This window comes from Tiliqua scincoides, chromosome 14, assembly GCF_035046505.1.
Source record: "Tiliqua scincoides isolate rTilSci1 chromosome 14, rTilSci1.hap2, whole genome shotgun sequence".
Lineage (NCBI taxonomy): Eukaryota > Metazoa > Chordata > Lepidosauria > Squamata > Scincidae > Tiliqua > Tiliqua scincoides.
This window is the reverse complement of record NC_089834.1, coordinates 3,961,062-3,985,170: the sequence shown is the minus strand read 5'-3', so window position 1 is coordinate 3,985,170 and position 24,109 is coordinate 3,961,062. Positions and strand designations below refer to the sequence as shown.

Here is a 24,109-nt window from a genome sequence, read left to right as displayed (position 1 = left end):
AGAGCTTGCTCTCCTCTCCCTAGTTAGGTAAGAGGACTTTGCCTTGCTGATAACTCAGTACTCCTCATTGCAAGAGATGTACTGACTACAGCCATTTACACCTCATTTAGTTGGGAACAGGGACTAGAGATCAAAGATTCAGACAAGTTGGGTTCGGAGGAAGGCCAAATTTCACAATGATGGTCAACCTGCTGTAAAAACAGTACCTCCTTTCAGTTCAAAAAGGATTGGGCATTTATTGTCCTAACTGCTAGCTAGTGCAGAGGAAGGGTTATTTAATATAACACATACCTGCTTGGTTTCAGTTTGACTGGATTGGGCCTGGGGGGAGGCAGAGGAGAGGTGTAGATCTCTTCAATGAGCTTCCTGGTCACCTTCTGCTTCAGGAGCACCCGTGACTCATATCGAGTCATCTTATTCTCGATCCCAATTAAATCAAAGAGATTTGGGTCTGTGTCCTGTGGACGGTCACAGAGAAATTCAAGGATCAGCATCTCTGGCGGGTGGGTGAGTTTTAAATTTATTTTATTTCCAAGTACTTGTACTCACTTTTAAACACAAGAACAGCTCATATACAGAAAATAAAATGTATATGAACCAATAATGTGCTCTAAAACAGGGGTGCCCAAATCCCGGCCCTAGGGCCACTTGTGGCCCTCGAGGACTCCCAATCCGGCCCGCTGACAGCCCCGAGTCTCCAATGAACTCTGGCCCTCCGGAGACATGCTGGAGGCTGTGCTAGCCTGATGCAACTGCTGTCAGCATGACAGCAAACTGTTCGACCTCTCATGTGAGCTGTGGGATGAGGGCTCTCTCCACTGCTTGCTGTTTCACGTTTGTGATGCAGCAGTGGCAGCAAAGGAAAGGCAGGCCTTGCTTTCTGCAAGGCCTTTTATAGGCCATGAGCTATTGCAAGACCTTCATTCATTCATACAAGTTCCATCTCTAATGCATTCATTTATGTAAATGTATTCAAATTTGAAATGTAAATTAACTTTTTCCCCTGGCCCCCAACACAGTGTCAGAGAGATGATGTGGCCCTCCTGCCAAAAAGTTTGGACACCCCTGCTCTAAAATAAAATGGATTAAAAATAGAATCATCACACTGAAAGAGTATATTGCAAGGGTTCGAAAAATGTGTGCCACAACGCCTTAAGGCAGGGGTGACAAACGTTAAGACCTGCGGGCCACGTCGGCTGCCAGAAGCCATTTATCCCCACCCACCCCCGTTATTACTGGGTTATCAAAGAGTGATAAATGGGCTGTCCCATATCTTGACAATATGAACAAATTTGCATATTTTCTTTTCTATCATTTTCAGTTTATTATTATTAATAGTATTTATATATATGAACTTTTCAACGAAAGTTCGCAAAGCAATTTACAGAGCAAATCAAATATCTTCCCTGTCCCAAAAGGGCTCACAATCTAAAAAGAATGAACACCAGCAGAGAGCCACTAGAAAAGACACTGCTGGGGTTAGGAGGGCCAGTTACTTTCTCCCTGCTGAATAAAAGAGGAGCACTCACTTGAAAAGTGCCTCTTACACAGTTAGCGGGGTTGAGTTTCTAGGTGAGAACAAAGTGCTTATTTCTGGCCATCATCTGCTGCATGATGTCACTTCCAGCCCTCAGCAGGCACCATGAATGCTAAACTTAGGCCCCTGTATGAAACGAGTTTGACATCCCTGATTTAGGGTGTTGCAGCACTCTCACAGGGGTGCCACAGGATATCCCTAGTCACCCTTCCTACATGTTCCCCTCAAGCGCCACCATCTTGGATCTCACAAAAGCTTAACTGGGAAGAAGAGGATGTGGGGGCATCATTAGCCAGGACAGTTTGGGAACCACTGGTCCATTGTACAGCAGAAATTCACAGTAAAATGCCTGTTGGACTAGAGAGCGTTCGGTGTTCTCCTAAAAACGAAAGGAGAGGAGCCCAGCAGACCTCTCCAGGGAGAAAAATTCTACTGCAGCAACCCAAGAGAAAGCCTGTCTCCAATGCTTACTGATCAGATAGCCACTATGTATGGCCCAGAGAACAAGGCTTCCAGTGCTGATGTCAAGACTGAGGATTCATGGGATAAAGATAGTCTTTAAGGTAAGCTGGTCCTAGAATTTTTTGAGCCTTTAACAGCTTATACCAGCACTTCAACCTGAATCCAATAATAGATCAGCAGTCAATGTCACTGATATAAGATTGGTGTCACCTACGCTACCTTGTTCATACCATGTCTTGGCCAACTGCATTAAGAACCTAACAAGAGCCATACTGGATCAGGCGAAAGGCCCACCTAGCCCAGCTTCCTATATCTGTGGCCCATCAGATGCCTCTGGGAGCACTCAGGTCAACATGATACCTATTGTCTTATGGCTGCTACCTTGTATCTGGCATTCTGAGGTAGCCTACTCCTAAAATCAGGAGGTTGCATATACCCCATCACAGACTGTAACTGGTGATGGAATTTTCCTACATTAATGCATCCACTCCCCTTTTAAAGACACTCAGGCCAGGTGCCATCACCACATTTTGAACCAACTGTGGTTTCCAAACTGCTTCACAGCTACTCATCTCCTCAATGTGGTCTTGAATAGGGGTGCAGAAATGGAATTCACAGTAACATACTTTAACACAGACTTTTGACATCACATTAATGGTATTAAAATACTAGATATTCTCTAAGAGGGTCTATCTCAAAGTCCACTATTGGACTCACCTTCCAGACATCATGTTCAAGTGCCTTTAAGACCAGTGAAGCAGTTCTATACTGCAAGGCTTCCGAGACATAAGAGGAACTGGAGAGCCGCGGATGTATCAGGTCAGGGTGGTTACAGATTTTCTGCAGTTGCATCAGGACATGAAGAACGCTGACAAAATGCCCACCTTTCAGAGCATCTTGGGTCCTGCCAAAGAAACAAAGCAGAAAAAGCAGACAATTTAAGAGAATTTTCAACAGAGAACTGCTAGTCAGATGTACCATTATTATCATTGCAAATATTTACGTGCTGTTTTTCAACAACCAAAGAAACTCACAGAGCAGTTTACAGCACACGCACAGCAAATTTCTAGTTTATTACATTGGTAACTCAATTTTCTTTGAAAAATGTCTGAGTAATATGCAAGAGGCTCAAGGTAGATTTACGTTCAGGCACTTATCAAGTCTATAGTGGCTCAAATCTGAAAGATTTAACAAACCTTTGAACCTGGATCTCTGAAACTCAATTTCAAAGATCTGTCAAATCTTCCAGATTTTACCCAAAAGGACGACTTATTTATCCATGGGGTATCTGTTCAAGGACCCTGTGCAGATACAGGAATCCCTTTCTCCCGTATCCACGGCATCTGTGGCGAGTCAAATCCATGGATGCCAGAGCGTAGTATCCGTAAATACAAGGGTTATACTGTAATTTTAGATTCTTCTTCCTGGGCTGACCTTTTAACCTTTCTAGTTAGAGTTTCGCCTTTCCTTTTCAGGAAACCACTTTGCAACAATACATAAACATTGAATAGTGGAAACAAACATTCCTACCCATGGGGGATGCCATTCTTGATGCTCCCTTCTTTTTGTTAAATTTCCCCCCATGATCAGAAGGAAGAAAAAATGCAGATCAGGAAGAAAACATTTGCAGCACAGCCTTTTGCCAACTCTCAGCAACTCTTCTCACAATGCTGGGAAGAAAGCATATTCAATACAATCTAAATGAAGGCACTTTCTCGTCACCAGGAACACGTACCCTGGCTGCAAAATCACGTCTTCATACATCACTTTTTGTCTGTTCGAGAGCCGACACTTGAGTACGTGCTCGTATTTCTTTGTCAACTGCTTTTCAACATCTCTTTTGGATCTTCGCAAGATAAACGGCTGGATCATCTGGGGGGGGGGGAGAAAACCAAGAGGTCACAGTGAAATTTGGCCTTTGTTAAATAACTTTATGAAAGCAAAGGAGGGACATCCACAAGTCATTCAAACTCAAGAACAGAGGACTCACTCTGTGTAACCTGATGACGAGCTTGTGGCAGTAATCCTGGTTCTCCTCATTGGCTGCTTTCACTGGGAAATCCAGGTAGGGTTTGGAAATGCCTGGAATTAGGAAGTGCACCATGGTCCACAGTTCCATCAAGGTGTTGTGCAGTGGGGTATCGATCAGGAGCAAACGGTGTTGGCTGTGAAGAGAGATGCCTTATCTGTTGAAGGGCAGGTGGCTCCCACAAAATCAGCAAATCAATTAGCAAGGGAAAACCTCAACTACTGTGTATACTTGTGTATAAGTTATATCATGGATGCGCTGGGCCATGTTTTCAGCCCAAAGAAATCACAGAATGCTATGATCTGTGGATAAGTCAAGGGTAAAACTTAGGGGTGTATGGAAAATTCTTTGAAAACAACTTACTAGAAGCTGTTCCGAGGTAGCAACAGAAAGCCAAAAAGAAAAAAGGCACTATTTTACCTTCTTCTCCAATCAGGAAGGGAGATGAAGAAACTTACGGAAGTTGTAGGCTTTGCAAGGAATAGAGTACAAAACTTCCATAGCAGCAGCCCTCCGACTACAAATTCCCATAAGCGCCTTCACCTCTCTTCCTGTTTGGAGAAGGTAAAATGTCCCCCTTTTTTGTTTGTTTTCTGTAACTGCCTCAGAACAATTACTGGTAAGTAAAATTGTTTCTTTTTACTCTCCCCCTGCATCCTGCTTCTCAGTCCAGTCCCCCTCACCTCACCAAGCAGCTGCTCTTAGATGCTATATTTACTGTATTGATGCACTGGCCCTGTTTTCAGGATCAATTTTAAGGGATCAATTTTTTGACTTATACACAAGTGGTATAATTTTATGGTAATTAAGATGAACACATTCAGGACCTGGTTGAATGTCACTTTGCAAAACCAGTATGATGTGCATAAGTTCAAGAGTTATTTCACCTGCATCTTATCCTTCTATGCTGGAAACAATATCTGACCCAGTAAATACCTGCTCCTTTTGAATGCAGAGATGGCCCAAATAAGGCCCAAACAGGTTCCGTGGCAAATGTGCTGCTTACCCCACCCAAGTCTCCCCTTGCTCATGAGTGGAATTTGATACAGAGGGAAGAGGAGCGCAGGGTCAAACCAACTAAGCTTCTGGAAGGGTAGCCCATGCTCTAAGAACCAATGACCTACATCTACAAGAAACATTACAAAGTCCAAAAAGCCCAAATACACAATGGAAAGGGTGGAACTTCACACTTCTACATGCTGCGGACCTGCGAAGATTAAGAAGAGCCTCCCAATGCTTCTCGGTCATGTTTTTGATCTGCTGCATCTCATCGACGACCAGGTATTTCCACCGCATCTTCATGAATGCTTGGTGGCCCTTGAAGAGCTGCTTGTATGATGTGATGCACACATTAAAACTGTTGGGTTCCATCCACTCCTGCAATAAAAAAAAAAAAGGGAGGAGGGGAATAAAAGTTCTACAGGACAGTTCAAAAGCTTGAGCTGAGGAATTCTATCCATCTCTCCTGTCTTCTCCAGACCTCTGTCTGAATTCAGTGCTATTATGTCTTAAAGTACCATTTAATTTTTCCCCTCGGGGCTGGGGATAAGAATAGGGCCTCTGTTTGGCTGTACTTGTTGTAAGAGGCGACTAAACAGCCACTGGGTAGATGGGACTCGTTAGGCTGGGAAGGCAGCTCATCTGAGAGAAGGAAAATTCTGATCCCAAACCTCCACTGCCTTGTGGCTACATCCAGTTATGGAAAAGGCTTCAGGAGTCAATCTCGAGGAAAAATCCGGAGCCCCTGAGGCAGTTCACAGCTGAACACAGTCACATTCTGGCAACTCCTCCTGGGACGCCGCTGGAACCAACTATATTGGTCTCTGCCTTTCCATTGGACCATTTCAGCAACGTGGAGAGGGGGGATTTGCTGCATGGGAAACAGTCTATCCTCCGTATCTACTTCACCCAGGCTTCGCGCACTGGAGAGGACACTCTGTTCCTGAACCACCATTCAGAGCACAATACCATAGTCTTCCAAGACTGAAGGATGCCAACCATTTAATTTAGTGTAGCATGAGCCTGACAATTCAAATCAACGTTCCTGTTAAGTCAGGATGGTGTCATGGTTCTAAAGTTGGATCTAGACCTGGAAGACCCAGGTTCAAAATGCCCACTCAGCCCTGAAGCTTCTGGGTGCCCATGGCCCAGTCACTATCTCTCAGCCTCACCTACCTGACAGGGTTGTTGTGAGGACGAAAGGGAAGAGGGAACTATGTATAGCACCTGAGCTCCTTGGAAGAAGGGTGGGATAAAAATGTGAAAATAAATGCAGTCACACATTTCAGCAGGTGGCCTTAGTCAAGCCTGCCCCAGATCACAGGTCAGTTTCAAAGCTAAACTGGTGCACTGAGCAGCCCAGTGGAATGGATCAGGAGGGGCTCCTCGGGTATCTGGCCAACCCACAGTAGCTATGGCTGCTCCTCACCATCGCTCAGGAAGCCGGTCACATCCCAAAGGGAATGCTTAGCAGAAGGTAGTGAGGAGCAGACAGCAGCCATGGATGAGAGTCCTCTTCAGCCCCACCATACATAACTATAGTGGCGGTGGTGAAGGAGAACTGTCACCTGTCCAACCCCCAGTTGGCTTTCCAGCTAGGCATTGTCAATGACACCTGGCCAGAAACACTAATGCCTTAGAATATGGATGGCCAAACCCTAGCAACTCTTTGACATATAAAGTGTGGCTAGCGGAAACATGTTGGCTGAGCTCCTGTTTCCATCACAATCAATGCAAAAGGTAAAAAAATATTTTCAAACTTTATAATTATTTACCCAGTTTAAACTGAAAGTCCACTAGATTAAAACATATGTTTAATTTTCATAGTGAGTAAATATATTTAAAAATTAAATGCTTCTTAAAAATTGTGGCTCTCAAACATCCGCAGTTTACTGTATGTGGTTCTTATATTAAGCAAGTTTGGCCACCCCTTCATTAGAAATTAAGGGGGACATGAGCTGAAGCTCAAAAGTGAGCAAGTTTTACATGCTGCTGACCTGACTGTATTTTTGACAGACCAAAGGCAGCAGCATTTCACTTTATCTGAGCAATACGGGAGCAGTCACAGTGCACTGTGAGAAACTGAAAGAGTGGATTTTAAGACAAAACATCTTCATCCCAAGGCCAGCACACCCATCTGACTTGATCAAAAGACAGGAAATTCAGCAAAGAATGAGAGCAGTCATTCTCAAACTGGTGGGTCGCAACCCACCAGTTTGTGTAACACTTCTCCTCTCTTTAAGGGGTGGGAAAGGGGGGAGGCAGCGATGAAATCCCCAGGATCGCTTCGCTAAGGGGGGTGCTGTGTACTTACATTTAACTAGAAGAACAGCTGGAGTTTGCAGGAGGTGCAAGGAGCCCTGCAAAACAGAAGTGCTTTGCGCCCGCTTTTTCTGAATGTTCCAAGCCTCAGGGAGCCCTGCACAGGGCTCCCTGCACCTCCTGCAGACTCCAGCAGTCCTATCTAGTTAAATGTAAATACAAAGCACCCCCCACCCCTCCTTAGCAAAGTGATTGTGGGGATCACTTTGCGGCCCTAGCCCCTCCCCTGCAAGGACTTACTGAGGGAGTAAAGATCCCTCAAAGTCTGAGAAACACTGAATTAGAGAACAGCATACAAAAGCTTTTCAAAGCGTCAGACCAGTCCATCTTACCAGTTAATGCCAGCAGTTCTCCAGGTTTCAGATCTTTCTGTCCTGCCTGGACATAGTGCCAGGATCTGTACCTACACAACGTAGCACTCTGTCACTTAGCTACAGCTCCTCTGTGAAAGGGACTGCCACAGACAGGGATCCCTTACATACTGCACTTTTGTGCTGGGATTTTGGTCTTACAAGCTGCTTTGGCAGCCAATCTTGAAGCAGGAAAAGTAACTGCATCTCCTCCACATCTGTGGATCCAATATCCATGGTTCCACTTATCGCAGTTCACAAATTCCTCCCTTCTCCATTGTGCAAATAACTCACCTATTCATTTGCAAAGGCTATGCAAAACAACATTTTTTTGCTTTGCTAGCTACAGAACACTGAGAAAATGAAAGAAGACACCGAGAACACTAGGCTTCAAGCTGGTAGACTAACACTAAAGGAGGCCACAGAAATAACACTAACAGGAAATGGAGATTAGAGTTCTGTCTGCTTCCTCTGTTGTCCATAAGTGTTCTCTCTGTTGTATCCTTTAGTGTTATAGTCTACCAGCTTGAAGCCTAGCGTTCTCAGTGTTTGCTTTCATTTTCCCAACATTCTGCAGCAAGCAAAAGAAGAGCTGTGTTTTGCAAAGCTTTTGCAAACAAAGCCTGCATAATTTTTACCTGCTAGCCCTAGAAGTGCTAAGTGCTCTTAGCACTTCTCTAGAAGTGCTAGAGAAGTGAGTTTTTTTTGTAGTTTCCAGCACGCTTGAGTCAGGTTTCTTTTCGGGTTCCAGTGAGCTAGCCATGCTAGAATTTCTCCAAGAAAGCTCGGAGCTAGAAAAGATGGCCACCACCATGCTTATGTCACCTCTGCCTATGAGGTGAGAAACTAATGCAGGAACCTGTCAAAAACATGGCAGCCTCTGTAGTGTGTACAGAGTATGATTACAACATGGCAAACTTCGTGTAATAAATTTCAATGAGGGAATGCCATTTTGCTGTTTTTTAAATAACTGTGCCAGAAGCATGCTCAAAACATCATTTCCTGAATTTTTTCAAGGTAAAAAAAATGCAGCCAAAGAGGTGAGTCATGAGTATGATGGGATGGGGAGGTGTTAGCAGCAAATCCTATTCAAATATCTGTGCTTTCTGCTATCCAAAGGAGCAGTAGGAACCTCTCTCCCGCAAATACCAGCGGCATCTGATTAAGGAAACCCAGACAGGTACAATGGCTGCGGAAGGTCATACCTGTCTCTTTGCTCTCAGTTCTCGCTGGCTGCCAATGTAGAGCAGAATTTTCAGCCCAGGGCACCAACGCTTCAGCTCCAGTTCCCACTTCAGGATGCTGCAGCTCCGAACCACCACAAGGTGAGGGCCCCAGTCGCCTGAGAAGGGATTGAAAGGAGCAGAAGGTTGGAAAAGCAACTTGCTAGCAGCATCAAAGCCAGAGAAAGGGAGAGGAGCCGACTCACCCTCGTTGCACGCCAGGTGCGCAAAGAAAGCAATGACTTGCACCGTCTTGCCAAGCCCCGCTTCATCCGCCAAAATGCCATTCAGGTTCTTCTTGTAGAGTTTGGCAAGCCAGTCTAAGCCAATCTTCTGATACTCCCGGAGGGAGCCATACAACAGTGGTGGAATGTTGTATTTAATCTGCAACAAAATGGTGAATGCTCACACATTTCTGGCTTGGAGTGCCCTTTGCAGGACAGTCAGCAGCTCTCTGCCAATAAGGCCGGCCCATCTGTGTGACCAAATGCGGCCCTGGCCTCCGATTCCATCCACTCACTTGCCTCTGCTGCCCATCCTCCTGGGTTTGGAAAGGAAAAAGGGAATGGAAGATAAAGCGCGGAGGAGAGGAGAATGATAGGAGTGTCAAACATAAGGCCCACGGAAGATTTTATTTGCCCCCTATGAAAATGGCCTCTCCCATTGCCTCCCTTTCAGCATGCTGCTTCTGTGGAGGCTCTGGGACGGAGAGATGGAAGGAGGCCTCAGAAAGCAAGGAATGCTACTTGGGAGAGGGGCAGCTCAAGAGCTGAGAGAGAGAGAGAGAGAGAGAGAGAGAGAGAGAGAGAGAGAGAGAGAAAGACAGGGCCAAGGTGCTGGGTGAGCCCAATTATCACACAGGCAGCCCTTTCAGCACTGCCATTTCTGCTGAGGTCTCACTTCACAGACCATCTCTTAGCTGCTGAGCTACAAAGTGATGCTGCAGCAGAAGAGGCATGACAGAAAAGGGGGTTCTATATTAATTGATAATTGAGCTGTCCCATCTCTTGAAAATATGATCAAGACTTGCACATTCTCTCCCCTGTCATTTGCACTAATGAGTTGCTATGCAAGAACCAAGTGCTTATTTCTGGCCCTCCTCTGTTTAACATCACTTCCACCCCTCAGCAGGCTCCATGAAAGCTGCTCGCCCCACTATATGAAATGGGTTTAACATCCCTGGGCTGGAGCTTCGAGAACATTCTCCTTTTCTCCATACTTCCTCTTCCATTTTGCTTCTCTGTTCACATCCAGGAAGCAGAACCTGGGAGAAGGAAGAGTGAACAGAGGCAGCCCGCATGCCACAAGGTAAGTTGGGAGGAACAGGTAGATACCAGCCTAAAAGGTGGGTTCTTCCCTTCTTTCTACCATGCAAGCCACACCCCCTAAAGCCTCTTATAATATCAAAGTAAAGGACACATACAGCAAAAGTTTTAGAGTCAATCAAAAGGTCAAAAATGCTAATTTCTAGGCTCCGGTCAGCAGACCCAGCAAGAGTCTTCAGCAAAAGCAAATCAGGACCACTGTTTCATAGTGCAGCAACCACAGTTCTGTGGCACTTGCCCAAACCTATCACATGAGAGCACACAGCACAGAACTGGATTACTACATTTCCCAGTTTAGATCATACCTGAATTACAAAGTGCTATTGATTTTTAAGAGAAAGCAGGGGAATTCTGGGACTGTATCACTAGGTGGAGATCGCTGCATACACTCTTTGAGCAAGTCAGTGTGCCTGCTCAGATAACATGGCCCAAACCAGCCTTGGGCTCACCAGTTGCCTCTTCTTATAATTCTTGGCTCCCCCTGCAGCTTCCTGACATGAAGTGACAGCTGGCCATTCTCAGGTTGTCGTAAACAATTATTTGCCTCCAAACCCAAACTGGGAACTATAATTTGAATGAGATTCCCTGGTGTCGCTGAAAGGCAAACCACAGTCAACATGGCTGGCCTGATCTACATCAATGACACTATCACAAAGCGAAAAGTGAGAGAGGAAATCCAGCACGTGAAGGGGAGTGCATGAGCCCCAAACACAGCCCTCAACTGTGGCCAAGTCAGTGGCCTCTCTCAGCTTAACCCCTTGCACAGGTCATGCGGATAAAATGTGGTAAGCCCATGCGAGCCGAGCCGAGCCCAGCACCTTAATATCTCTTCTATGTGAACCATTTTTGCTACTGTGGGTTCCACCACAAGATCCTAAAACTGCATCAGGATCCCAAGAATTATCTCTAGACACAACTACCTGCACCTCATAAAACTATGATTTTGCATGATTTTTTGCAGGGATGCCCCCCGGCCCCAAAGAAAACAAAGAGCTAGAAGTCTGCAGGAGCTGCAGGTGACTGAGTCTGCAAAGGAAATGCAGAAAGACGTACCGTAGTCGTGATCCGGGCACTGCCTTTGGGAAGGAGAGCTTCTGCTGCAGCCGCCACCTCTGCTATGTCTCTCCCATGTTTCTTGGCTGGAACCGCTCTCTCGGGACCCTTGAACTGATCAATGCTGAGGAGGGAATCTATCAGAATGACCTCCTTCAGAAGGAGTTCTCTTTCTGCTGCGTGGTCCTCCATTTCTGCTCAAACAACAAGAACACACTTGTTTCAGACAGGTGAAAGCTTCTGGGAATTGTCTGAATATCAATAGAAAGTCGGCAAGCATTACAATGCCACAGAAGTGAATCCAGATGAGAGTGAGATCATGACAGTCAACAGGCCCTGTAATTGAGATGGTGTTCCACCTTAGCTGAAGCTGGTAAGCATTCAAGAGGTAACAAATCCCTGGAGTCTCTCCAGTGTAGACAGTTCTGCCCTAGATGGCACCAATACCCTGATTCAATATACAGCAGCTTCACTTACTCATCCTTTGAACCCTGTCTTCTCTTTTGTTTTCTCCCCATTCTAACTTAAATGCAAACTTCTGAAAACCACTATGCCACATTGTTGAAGAATCAAGGTTTGTAAAACAGCTGGTGTAGCCTAATCTGAGCTACAACTCAAGGAATTCCTTGTTCAAATCCCGCTATAGTGGAGGTGAGAAACTCCCACTCAGTCTTCCCCTTGTGCATAACGGAGCTAATAATACAGGTGGGTCCTCTGTGTCTGCAGATTTGACCCACCACCAAACCTGCAGCTAAGGACCCACTAAATCTCCCAGATACAACTAGAACCTTGTACCAGTCATGTCCTGGAGCCTCTCTGAGGCTTGTAGAGGTCACATGCAGCCTCTACGGGTCTCAGAAATGTCCTGGATGTGACTGGAACGAGACTGCAACCTGCAGATTTCATTATCCATGAGTTTTGGTATCCATGGGGGGTCCAGAAACATCCCTTATGGATACTGAGGTCCCACCTATACTGACCTAAGGGGTGTTTCAAAGACAATAAAGTAATTAATTATTATTACTATTAACTTTATTTTTACCCTGCCTTTCTCCCCGGAGAAAGGTGGCTTACTAACAAGGTTAAAACAAATTAAAAAACATAATTTAAAAACAGATAAAAACATAACGACATGTCATAAATACAGTAGTCAGATAAAAAAGTAGTCAGGTAAAAGAGCATAGTGGAGCAAATAGAAAAGGATCAGGTCTGTAACCAGATGTTAAAAAGATATTAAAAAATGTTTAAAAGATGTTAAAAAGGCCAGGAACTCAGAAGGCTTATCTAAACAGAAGGCTCTTCAGGCCTCACCGAAAAGTTTCAAGAGAGGGAGCAGTTCTTAAGTCAAGGGAAAGGGAATTCCATAGTGTTGGTGCCACTACTAAGAAGGCCGTATTTCTTGCCGCCGCCCCAAGTACCTCCCTAGGCAGCGGCACTTGTAAAAAGACCTTCTCTGATGACCTAAGAGGACAAGCCGGATTGTATGGGGTAGGCGATCTCTAAGATACCCTGGCCCAGAGCAGTATAGGGCAGTGATGGCTAACCTATGGCACGCATGCCAGAGGGCATGCAGAACCTTCTCTGTGGGCACTCGCGCCGTCGCCCCAGCTGCCCAGCGTGACCTCTGCTTGCTGCCCCTGGGAGGCACCTGCAGCTGCGGGCGTCTGCCGTGGAAGGCTGAGGAGCCCATGCAGCCACAAAGCCAGCCTCCTCCTGCTTGGCAGCAGCTGGGGCAAAGGCGGGAGCCAAGGGGGGGAAAGGAATGGACAGCAGGGGGAAGAGGGAAATCAGGCGGGGGGCTGATGCCAAAGACCCAGGTGTGCTCCCAAGACGCTCCATCTAGCCAGGCCCCCGGGGAGGAGCAAGACTGAGAGGCTCTGTGAGGGGACATTTCTCACATCACCCCCAGCAGCCCAATGGGAGCACTTCCTCCTTCCCGTCTGGGGTCTGGTGGGCGGCTTGCACACAGCATGAAGGTGAGGCGTGTTGGGCGGGCACAGCAAAGCTGCTGCTGCAGGCTTTGGGGCGCCAGCCCTGCATGTGGTGCTGGTCCTGAAGCAAGTCTCATTAAAGTCAAAGGCTCACTCCCAGGAAAGCGTGGCTGGGATTGCAGCCTCAGAGCCCAAGCCTATGCATGTCTACTCAGAAGGAAGTCCCATTAGAGTCTATGGGGCTTGCTCCCAGGAATGCATGGCTAGGATTGCAGCCTGAGAGCCCAATCCTACTGTCTACTCAGTAGCATTGCATGTCTACTTAGAAGTAAGTCCACTGTAGTCAGTGGGGCTTACTCCCAGGAAAGTGAGGGTAGGATTGCAGCCCTAGTAAAAAAGGGGGGGGGGTTGCTCCTAGTTTAAGAGCCCAATCCTATGCATGTCTAGTCAGGAGTCAGTCCCATTACAGTCAGTGGGGCTTGCTCCCAGGAAAGCGTGGCTAGGATTGCAGCTTTGGAGCCCACTCCTGTGCATGTCTACTCAGAAGCAAGCCCCATTACAGTGGATGAGGCTTACTCCCAAGAAAGGGTGGCTGGCATTGCAGTCTTGGAGCCTGCTCCTGTACGTGTCTACTCAGAAGTAAGCCCCATTAGAGTCGATGAGCCTTACTCCTAGGAAAGAGTGGCTGGGATTGCAGAGCCCACTTTTGTGGGTGGGGCTTTTTAAAAAAAAAAATTTTCTTGTTTGAGAAAATGAGAAGTGGCAAGGTCTTGCAGCCACCCCCTCCCTGCCAATATTTCTTTACCCAGCATGTAATGAGTCTGTGGAACACTTTGCCACAGGAAGCAGTGATGACAACTTGCCTAGATGCCTTTAAGAAGGGATTGGACAAATTTCTAGAGGAAAAGTTCATTACGGGTTACAAATAACAGTAGGTAAAATTGTTAATGTATGAGTGGTTTTTTCTAAACTAAAACCTCAGTATTCAGGTTAAATTGCCGTGTTGGCACTTTGTGATAAATAAGTGGGTTTTGGGTTGCAGTTTGGGCACTTGGTCTCTAAAAGGTTCGCTGTCACTGGTATAGGGCTTTAAAGGTCAAAACCAGCACCCTGAATTGGGTCTGGAAATGAATGGGCAGCCAGTGCAGCCGCTGGAGAAGCAAACTGATAGAGTCAAACTGCCTACCTCCAGCAACTACATGGGCCGCCGCATTCTGCACTAGTTGCAGTTTCCGAACTGTCTTCAAGGGCAGCCCCACACAGAGCGCGTTACAATAATCTAGCCTTGATGTCACCGTGGCATGCATCACCATGGCCAGGTCTGCACGATCCAAGTACGGCCGCAGCTGGCGCACCAGCCGAAGCTGAGCGAAGGCCCCCCTAGCCACAGCCGCCACCTGGGAATCCAGGAGCAGCTGTGAGTCCAGGTGGACCCCCAAGCTGCAGACCTGCTCCTTCGTAATATAATGTGAACATCCCAAAATTCTATATAAATGCTATTCTTAACCCCCACTTTCCCAAGGTTGGGGTGGGAAAAGTGCTCCTCATACAACATTCAAAGAGAGCACTATAGCCCTGTCTCTCTCAAGAGTTAGCACCTTCCTAGAGACATTTTCAAGTGAAACACTGGCAACATACCCTCTTCGCTAGTCTCTTCTTCGCTGGGTTTTGGCTGGGGCCAGTGAAAACTTTCAGCAAAAGCACCTTCATACATCTTCACTAAATCATCCAGAGGCACTTCAGCTGAGATTGAAAAAGAGAAAGCATAAGATTGAGATGCCTATTTAGCACCAAAGCAAGGTTAGCAGGGCCTATGCAGGATGCACTGCATTTATGGACAGACATCCCCCAATATCCACAAAACTGGTATCTGTGGTTTCAGTTCTCTGTGGATACCGGAGGATCCACTTCAAAAAAGGGAGGAAAGCCCCCGGTAACTTACCAGATCATCATGCAGCGCTTTTGCAATGCATTCTGGGATGAACCTGGGTGGAGACAAGAGCCTCCGCATGACCCAGAAAAGGCTCGAAAAAGCCTAGGAGACTGCATGCAGTCCTGCACACACAGCAAAAGAGCTGTACAGTGATCCAGGAAGTTACTGGGGGCTTCCCCTCCCCTTTCTTAACATGTTTGAAGTGAATTCCTGGTATTTGCGGTTTCCAGTATCCACAGGGAAGTCTGGAATAGAACCCGCACTGATATCAAGACATGCCTGTAGGGTGGAAAGCAGCATTTCTACTTGAATTCCACCCAGAATTCCACAGGCATCAAGACCATGTGCAGCCAGGAAGCATCTTCAGAGGCCATCCTGATTCCTGCTCATACCCGGACCACATACATATCTACACCACACGCTAACTGAAGAAATGGACAGCAGTTTAGGCAATAAAAAGGGCCAAAGGAATGATGCAACAACTTCACACAGATCAATACATGAGTGCTCCAAAACCCAAAATGGACAGGAATGTTAACAATGCTTCAACTCAAAACTGAGTGAGAATGAAGAGAAGATCTCAGAAGACCACAGTTGCAGCTGTTTGCTTTTCACTCTGTGCTGTGCCAATACTTCAGGGCTCACCTTCCTTGACCAAACTGGACAGCTCCATTTGATGGTTGACATTCCCCTCTTTGGTCTCTTGCTCTTCGATCGTCTCCTCTTCGTCTTCAACTGGAATCAAAACAGAACAAGTTTGCTTAACCTAGCAGTTCCCGAACTGTGAGTTCGGGGCCCACCAGTAGGTTGTGACCCAATTTTGGGGGGCTGTAAAACTGACAGGACAGATTAGGCTATGTGCATCCTGGTGAGTCAAAGCGTTAAAGGAAAGAGCTGAGATTACTAGACTACTATCACTATACACTGGAGTGCCCTGCTGGAGGGGGCAGGAAAGGGGAAGTACTTTCAGACTCAAACAAGAATTTGAATGGGAGTTTAAGAATCAGTGTGTGATATGAAGATTAGACAGAGCTGGGACGATTTGAAACAGACAGAAACAGCAGGAGTTAGCAAAGCCTTGATTGAAAGCCAAAGTGCTGAAGGCTCTCAGCCAGGCCATGTAGCCCAAACAGTGTGATCTAATGTAATGCTTCTCAAACTGTGGGTCACAACCCACTAGGTGGGTCGTGAGCCAATTTCAGGTGCGTCCCCATTCATTTCAATATTTTATTTTTAATATATTAGACATCCCTTCCGGCGAGTACCGACAGATTCTCATTCTAAAAAGTGGGTCCTGGTGCTAAACGTTTGAGAGCCACTGATCTAGAGAACCATCATGGTTCTCAAACTGTAGGTCTGGCATACCAGTGGGTCACAACCCAATTTTTGGCGGGTCGTGAAACAGACAACCTAATTTCCCCTATGTGCCTCAAGGGTTAAATAACCTACTCCTGGAGGAGCACTGCTGCCCAATCACCATTATGGTCACAGAGGCTTGAGTGGCTGGTAAAGTGACTTTTTTTAGGCGAGTCCCAACATTAAAAGGTTTGGAGACCACTGGCTTAACCAATGCTTAACCATATGCAATTTTCCTGCGATGCAACCTCAACTGACAATATAGCCCACCTTCTTCATCCGTCAATGATGTGCTTGCTTTTCTCTTTCTTCCAGAAAACCAGGAGCCCTTTAAAAAAGGAAGGGGGGAATACAAATATTTTAAATCCATGTGGAGAACATTCTGGAGCTATTCATCAGCAAAAGCAGTTCCAGCACATTCAGATAATACAGTAGTACTGGCAGGAAACCGTCATCAACACTTCCCCCCGGAAAGAGCATGGATCACTGCAGTTTAAAAGAAAAATGGGCTGTTTTTATTTTTCTGTCACTTTTGTCTTCCTGTCTCACTTTATCCCACCTACTGACTCTGCAGGTGACACAAGCTCTGCATGGGCTGTTCTGAGACACAACATAAATATTATTCCACTGAGCGCAAGGTGACATGTATGGGAGTAGTATAACTCTACTTGTAGGGCAGAGGGAAACTGAACTGAAGAGGTAATCCTCATCTTCTAAGGTCTCCAGTAAAATTAAAGTTTAATGATGCCATCAGGCTTCTTGCCTCTCCCCTCAAAAGGAGACCAGAGGAACAAAACAGGAAAACAGATTTGACCTTGCTACTTGTGGGTCATTTGCTCCAACTCCTGCCCTCTAAAACGGGCAAAGTTTAGAAGCTACAATTGACAGCCAGAAGATTGCGAGAGCCATAAATGATCTCGCGCTTGTTCATAAAGTATCCATTGGTTTAGAGACTCACTGTGAGATACTTTCATATTACCTATAGTAACAGAATAAATTCAGAATAAACGGCGGGGGGGGGGGGAGGAGAAAATAAACCCTTACCGAATCACTTCCCTTTTCCAGCAGAATATCTTCTAAATGTGTTACATCTTTACCTGTAAAATGGTTTGAATGTTATGCATCCAATAACATTCTCCCAATATACTTTTTTTTAATCTAACGTTTACACTCAGTCAAATGAATCCAGTGTTACAAACTCTTGTACAGTCAGCTTAATGTAACAAAAGGAAGTCCAAGTCTGCACATATACAGACAAAATGCAATCCAGATTCCAGAGACTGAACATTCCTGGACTCAAGACTTCCTAATTCAATTCCAATGCTCACCCCACCATACTGGCTCTAAGGGAGAAAGAATTACCTTTTCTTGAATGCCTCTTTAAATTTAAAGCTTTTCTCCTTTTCTCTTGAAACTCAATCTGCAGTTTTATTTCCACAACCTGAAGTACAGAACATATAAGGTGGCAGGCAAGAGAAAGAAGGCAGACAAAAGAACACACATTTAAGGTCTCATAAACAATACACTGGAAAGGTGAGAGGGGGCAGAAGAACCACCTATGGATTCTCCAACATTTGGAGTGAAAGTGAGTAGCGTGTGTGTCCCCACTGGGTGAGGAAAGCAATTCAATTTTCACACATGACTCAGAGTTTTATCGACTGCTTCTAAGCCAAAATTCAAGAACTAACTATCAGTGCTGTAAGAACTGAACTGCAAGAGCACATTCGGACACATGCACCAAAACACGCTGTCCTCACCACACCCCACTACAACTATATAATAACAAAAGCCATTTTAAAATGTCTTCATTAGAGCATTGTCTTCTCCTGACATTCCTACTTTGACACTTGTTATTCTTAATTCAAGGACCTAACAAAAACACAAGTATAAAAATTGCAAAACAGAATTTTAAAATATCCCAGACAAATTCAATAGGGCTGCAATCCTAACTACACTTTCCTGAGAGTAAGCATCATTGAACAAAATAGGACTTCTGAGTAGACCTGGTTAGGATTGTGCCCTAGGTATACTAACTATTGTGTTTGCCTTGCATGTTCGCTCAGGAGTACTCAGTTCCACTATACTCAGTAGAACTTACTACTTGGTAATTTTGCATAGAGTTGTGGCCTTAAAGTAGCAAGAGCTACATGCAGAAATATGATGGTGTAGGCATAGGCCCCTAGCCAAATAACTCACTTTGCCTCCTGCTGAGCCTTGATACTCCTGCTCAGCTCAGGTGCTTTTTTCAAAGGCAGCACCTTTTTTCAAAGGCAGCACCTGAGCTCTCTTGCTGATGATGTCACTGCTCCTGCTGTAGGAGAAGTTCTGGAGCTGTTCCTCTCCCCCCCCCCCATTCAACTACACCCCTACTTATAAAAAAAGAAAAATCCTAACCAGCATCCTCCATGTAACATTAAGAAAGTGTCTCAAAACTTATGCATAAGAAAAGGCAGGGGCACTCCCTATAAGAACTTCTGTTTTGGGAATGGTATAAGTATTTTAAATAAATCAAACTTTTGCTGAATCTGACCAGAGGTCCACTTAGTCCAGCATCCTGCTTTCCACAGTGATCAATCTCACAAGCAAGGCATGGAGGTAAAAGCCTTCCCCAACTATTGCTCCCCACCATCTGGTCGTAGGAGGTAGACAGCTTCTTATAAACGTTCCTCCTAGTCTTCATGATTAACAGCCATGAAGCGCTCTCTCTCCTTTGTGACACCCCCCCCTGCACTGACAACCTGTTGGGATCGTCTCTCAGTCAGATTTCAAAATATGATTTAGTCCAGCACTGGTTGCACTTAAAACCAGGATGTCACAACTGCTGATTGGCAAAGGAGGAGGAAAGCATTACCTGCTCAATATTGGACCAGAAATATTCTATTTCCCTCGCGATCGAGGCAGCGATGCGCCTCAACTTCTTCTGCTCCTCTCTCTTGGCCCTCTCTTTGTTCAGTTTCTTTTCGTCATGGTAGCGAGCCACAGTCCTGACCATCTAATGGAAAACACATTTCACAAATTAACACAAATCACCAGGCACTGAAGGAAGTTTCTGCCAAGTCAACGCGGCTCTCTTCTTGAAAGCTGTTACACGGACAACCATTTCCTAACTGGTTCACCTTTGCAGGACTAAACAGGAAAACTGCTTGTGGAAAGCAGACTTGGGTGCTTTGGAAAGGTCAAATGTGGGGGAGGAGAAGTGGCAGAATGAGTAACCCCCCCCAACCCAAATATGCACATTCCTACCTATCCATCCCACCTACCACTCCTCCCCAGACTTCCTTTGCTTCAGTCAAAGAAAGCAGGGAGAATGTGGCCTTCACTGGGTGCTAATGCACCCAGTCAAAATTTGAAGGTCCTTGATGAGACTTCCAAAGGACCAAGCAATTCAGCAATCCCAACCCTATGTTCCTTCCACCAGTCAGAACTGTCCGTCATTGCAGCAACTTTAACATGTCCTTGTTTGCCACTCTGCGTGGCAAACGTTTGCTGATTGACAACATTTGTTCTCCACATCACAGATGGAAAGGTGGCCTCCTGCACACTAGATCCACGCCACCAAGGAATTTTACCCAACCCCACCAAATTTAAAAGGAAAAGGCAAAACGTGAGTTCCTTCATTAGCGGAAGAGAGACAGTTTTCAAGACATTAGGAGTAGATTTGACACCTCTTTTGAACCTGGAACACAATATGTAAATGCAAAAATCCATCTACGACAGTGTTTCTTAAACTGTGGGTCAGGATCCACTAGGTGGGTCACAAGCCAATCTCAGGTGGGTCCCCATTCATTTCAATATTTTATCTTTAATAGATTAGACTTGATGCTGCCATGATATGTGACTGCATTTGGGGAAGTGTTACAGAACTGTACTTTTAACAAGCTATTCTGTAAAACTGTACTTTTAACAATGCTAGTAAATGAGACTTCTCCTGGGTAAGTGTGTGTAGGATTGCAGCCTAGGGTTCTTAAAAATTTTCCTGCTTGATGATGCCACTTCCAGTCATGACATCATTTCCAGTGGGTCCTGGAAATTCCAAAAAGTGGGTCCTGGTGCTAAACATGCGAGAACCACTGGTCTAGGATGCATCTATGGAGGATCCGTTCCAGGTCTCCACCCCCCCCCAATACAGAAACTGTGGATAACCCTATAAATACAATGATCTGTGCCCCCTTCACTCATTACCTTTCATTTTTTTCCATTAGCATGTTTCTTGCTTTTGAAAAGGTTAGAACAGAACACGACAAGCAGACTGCACGCTACAGGGACACAGAACTTTAAACAGGAAACACCTGCTAATGTGCAAGCTGCCTGTCATGTTCTGTTCTAAACTCTGCAAAAGCAAGAAACATGTTTACTTGCTAATGAAAAAATGGAAGGTCATGGGGGGGCACTGTGAACTGCAAAGAACAAAAATCACGGATACCAGATCCGCAGATACAGGGAGATGCCTGTACACATTTAGTCCACAGTCTGGATGGCAGAGTGGTTCCTGAACACACATCTCTGGTCATTCCCCCTTCAAAATTATGCTAGGACAGTGCCAGCAGAGCATACCGGACCTTTTTAGCCATGGCCATTTTCCACTTTCTCTCTTGAGCAAAGTCTGTTGCCATCCACTGCATTTCCTCCAGGAGATAATCCCACTGTGATTTTGGCCTTGGAGCCTCTTGAAGCTTGGGCAACCTTCGAAGGGACCACAAACCCTCCTTCCGCAGCTCTGCTATTCGTTGGTGGACCTGGTTCTCCTTTTGAAGCAAGCAAAGACAGATGAATCACTTGTTGGGAGACTGGGGAGGGATGCAGTTGCAGAGTCAACATGGTTAAAAGCTCAAGGCAGGGCATGCCAGTTACACAACCATAGTATGGCCTGAAATTTCCAGTTACTATAAAACAAAAAGATTCGCTCTTTTAGAGTTCAAGGAGTACTGTTAAAACATGAAAAGCTGCAGGTACAGTTGGACTTCAGCATCTGCAGGGGATCCATTCCAAGACCTTCAGATAAGCTAATCCACAGGTCCGGTCCAATATGACCTCGAGACACAACCAGAAATGTTCTCCAGTCACACCTGGAGGTATTCTGAGGCCAGGAGAGGCCATGCGCCTCCAGAGGTACTGGAAAGGCACTTCATTTTAATAAAAGCCAGAGATCACCTCTGGTAGTGTCCAGAAGCTCAAGTCTGGTCGTCCACTGCAGGTTCAGAACCAGCAGCGAGTTAAATCCGTGGGTTTCAGAGAAAAAGAGGACAGATGTGTATTATAAATGCTTCATCATCTAAGAAATAAGCAGGGCCTCCGAGATTAATTTTATCAGGGGATACAAAGTTTCTTTTGGGCCCCTTCCCTTTCCCACTGGATCATGGTTTCTACAAATTACAATATATAAAAGTATGTACAGTAGGCTTATGCAAAATGTGAATGAATGAAAATGTGATTCACATATCCAAACATTTTCTGAGATTCCAGGAAATTCCCAGGTTTCTGGGCCCAGGTACGATGTATCCCCTGCACTCAACCTCCCCTATCCATTCCTATGCCAACAGCCAATACAGTGGAGCATGAGGTCTGTTGGACCAGGTCCAAGGAGAACACAGTTCATAATCCCTAATCAGCAATGAAGCTCATGGGTGAACTTTGAGCAAGTTACCTTCTCTGAGCTTAATCTACCTCACAAGGTTACTGTGGGCATGGGGGGGGGGCAAGGCCATGTATGAAGTTGTAAGCATAACAACATACTTGATCATTATTCTAAGAAAGCATGCCAAGCCTTGGAGAGGGGCCAGAGCTCAATGCAGGCATATGAATATCTTACATTTGTGAAAGAAGAGTTTCTGTGAGAAGAGCACGGGCAAGCAGAGGAACTCCTCTGGATTTAGGGCCACAAGTCTCACAGCTTTGCTGAGTCTAGAACAGCCCTTCCAGAAACAGAAGGAGACTTTGTGCTGGGGAAAGAAGTAGTGGCAGGGGAGGGGTGTGCTTTCATCTCGCTCCCGTGTTTTCTGCCATTAGATGGAAAATGCAAACAAAACCTCACCAGTTTAACTTGTTCTGCCAACTTCTCTTGAGAGCTGTCCTGGGGCACGACTGTCGCATTTTGTGCTGGGCTCTGGCTCTTAGGAGCTGCGGTCACTGCCAAACCCGGAGGCTTGGAGGCGATAGGGGACGCCGACTTGTTTGTCGCTGGGGAGGTGCGGTTGGTCTGTGCCGAGTATGTGGATTGTGGCGCTGTGTTGGAAATGGTTGCTGGTGGATTGGACGAGGCAGGAGGAACTGTGTTGACCAGAAGACGCTGGGAGCTCTGCTGAGGGTCTGAAGTGGTTCGCGGCAAGGTTGCGGTCTGTCAAGGGCACGCACCGTTTAGAGGCAGGGCAAGACAATAAGGCACGAACAGAGTTGCAGGAACTGTCTTCATTTGTATAAAAGCAAACAAAAAAGCACTCATCCAATATTGACCTAGGGCAGTGGTTCTCAACCTTTAGAAGCCCGCGGACCACTGAGACTAAAATTGGAATTGTCATGGACCACTTGTGGTTGTGAAAAGTCTGGTCTCTGCCCTCGCTAGTGGTCCATCTCCCAAGCGCTCTTCCATGAACTATCAGAGAGGATGGAGAATGGCCTGCCCATAGACACAGCTGACACTGCAATGGTTGTGGCTGTGGGTAGTCCATTCTCTGCTCTCTTTAGTGGTCCATGGAAATTGATCACTTCCAGTGTCTCACCATGGAAGCAACGGTGATTTTTTCCTGAGACCTTGCAGACCACTTCTCAGAGTCTCACGGACCACCTGTGGTCCCCGGAGCACAGGACAGGAACCAGTGACCTAGGGAATAGTATGGATACTGCCCATGGATCAAATAGTAACCATAATTATAACACAATGATTATGACAGGTGAGTGGGGGGAGTGCCGAGTTTGATAAGCACTGCAAATCATTTTCAATCCTTTTGTTGACTTCCTGGGAACCATTTCTGAAAGGTGGGAATGTAAACCAAACATATAACTAGAGGTGTTTGAAAAGAGTTTTTTTCACAGATTTCGTGATTTAAAAAAAATGAAAAAGGCAGAAAGCAGCGTTTTGTGTTTTTATTCCAAGTTCTCATTTGTATTAATTTTAAACATTTTAAAAGTGTAATAAGTAGATGATATAAGTGATATAGCACTTATCATCCCAACTTGTGGCCCAGGGACCACTGGTGCTCCGCAAGACCCTGAAAAATGGTCTGTGGAGTTTCAGGAAAAAAAAAGATTGCTTTTGATTACTTCCAGCATATTCACCCACAGACCACCAGAGAGAGCAGAGAATGAACTGTTCGCAGCCAGTGACATAAGCAGCAACCCACAATCTTCACTATAAATAAATCCCTAATAAATCTTCTCTAATTATTACAAATTTAATTGTTTTTTGTGTGAAGGGGTGGTGGTTGCATGCAGGGCACACAAGAAGGGATACAGGAGGTAATTTGTATCCGGGTCCCTGGACAAAAAGAGGATCTGGGAGCCAAAGGAGGGCCCCCAGAAATTTCCTGGGATCTTATATTTTCTAGTCTCACCCAGAATTGCTGCCCACATGGGATGCTAGGTGCATGGTGGCT

The 24,109-nt window shown here is 45.7% G+C and overlaps 1 protein-coding gene across 12 annotated transcripts in view; it reads right to left on the bottom strand.

The window, feature by feature from the left end:
* EP400 (E1A binding protein p400) overlaps nucleotides 1–24,109 on the bottom strand; it is an 87,406-nt gene that overhangs the window by 49,875 nt on the left and 13,422 nt on the right. For 11 of the 12 annotated variants that reach the window (XM_066610078.1, XM_066610082.1, XM_066610081.1 and 8 more), the window contains 16 exons: nucleotides 22,552–22,854; nucleotides 21,080–21,265; nucleotides 19,372–19,512; nucleotides 17,883–17,961; nucleotides 17,565–17,617; nucleotides 16,791–16,848; nucleotides 15,810–15,899; nucleotides 14,870–14,974; nucleotides 11,301–11,494; nucleotides 9,129–9,306; nucleotides 8,905–9,041; nucleotides 5,236–5,405; nucleotides 3,990–4,164; nucleotides 3,735–3,871; nucleotides 2,717–2,903; nucleotides 292–458 (listed from right to left, as the gene is read on the bottom strand). In XM_066610078.1, coding sequence (XP_066466175.1) covers nucleotides 292–458; nucleotides 2,717–2,903; nucleotides 3,735–3,871; nucleotides 3,990–4,164; nucleotides 5,236–5,405; nucleotides 8,905–9,041; nucleotides 9,129–9,306; nucleotides 11,301–11,494; nucleotides 14,870–14,974; nucleotides 15,810–15,899; nucleotides 16,791–16,848; nucleotides 17,565–17,617; nucleotides 17,883–17,961; nucleotides 19,372–19,512; nucleotides 21,080–21,265; nucleotides 22,552–22,854 — 2,360 coding nt within the window. The remainder of the gene's footprint in view (nucleotides 1–291; nucleotides 459–2,716; nucleotides 2,904–3,734; nucleotides 3,872–3,989; nucleotides 4,165–5,235; nucleotides 5,406–8,904; nucleotides 9,042–9,128; nucleotides 9,307–11,300; nucleotides 11,495–14,869; nucleotides 14,975–15,809; nucleotides 15,900–16,790; nucleotides 16,849–17,564; nucleotides 17,618–17,882; nucleotides 17,962–19,371; nucleotides 19,513–21,079; nucleotides 21,266–22,551; nucleotides 22,855–24,109) is intronic. The other variant, XM_066610087.1, reaches the window with a different exon arrangement.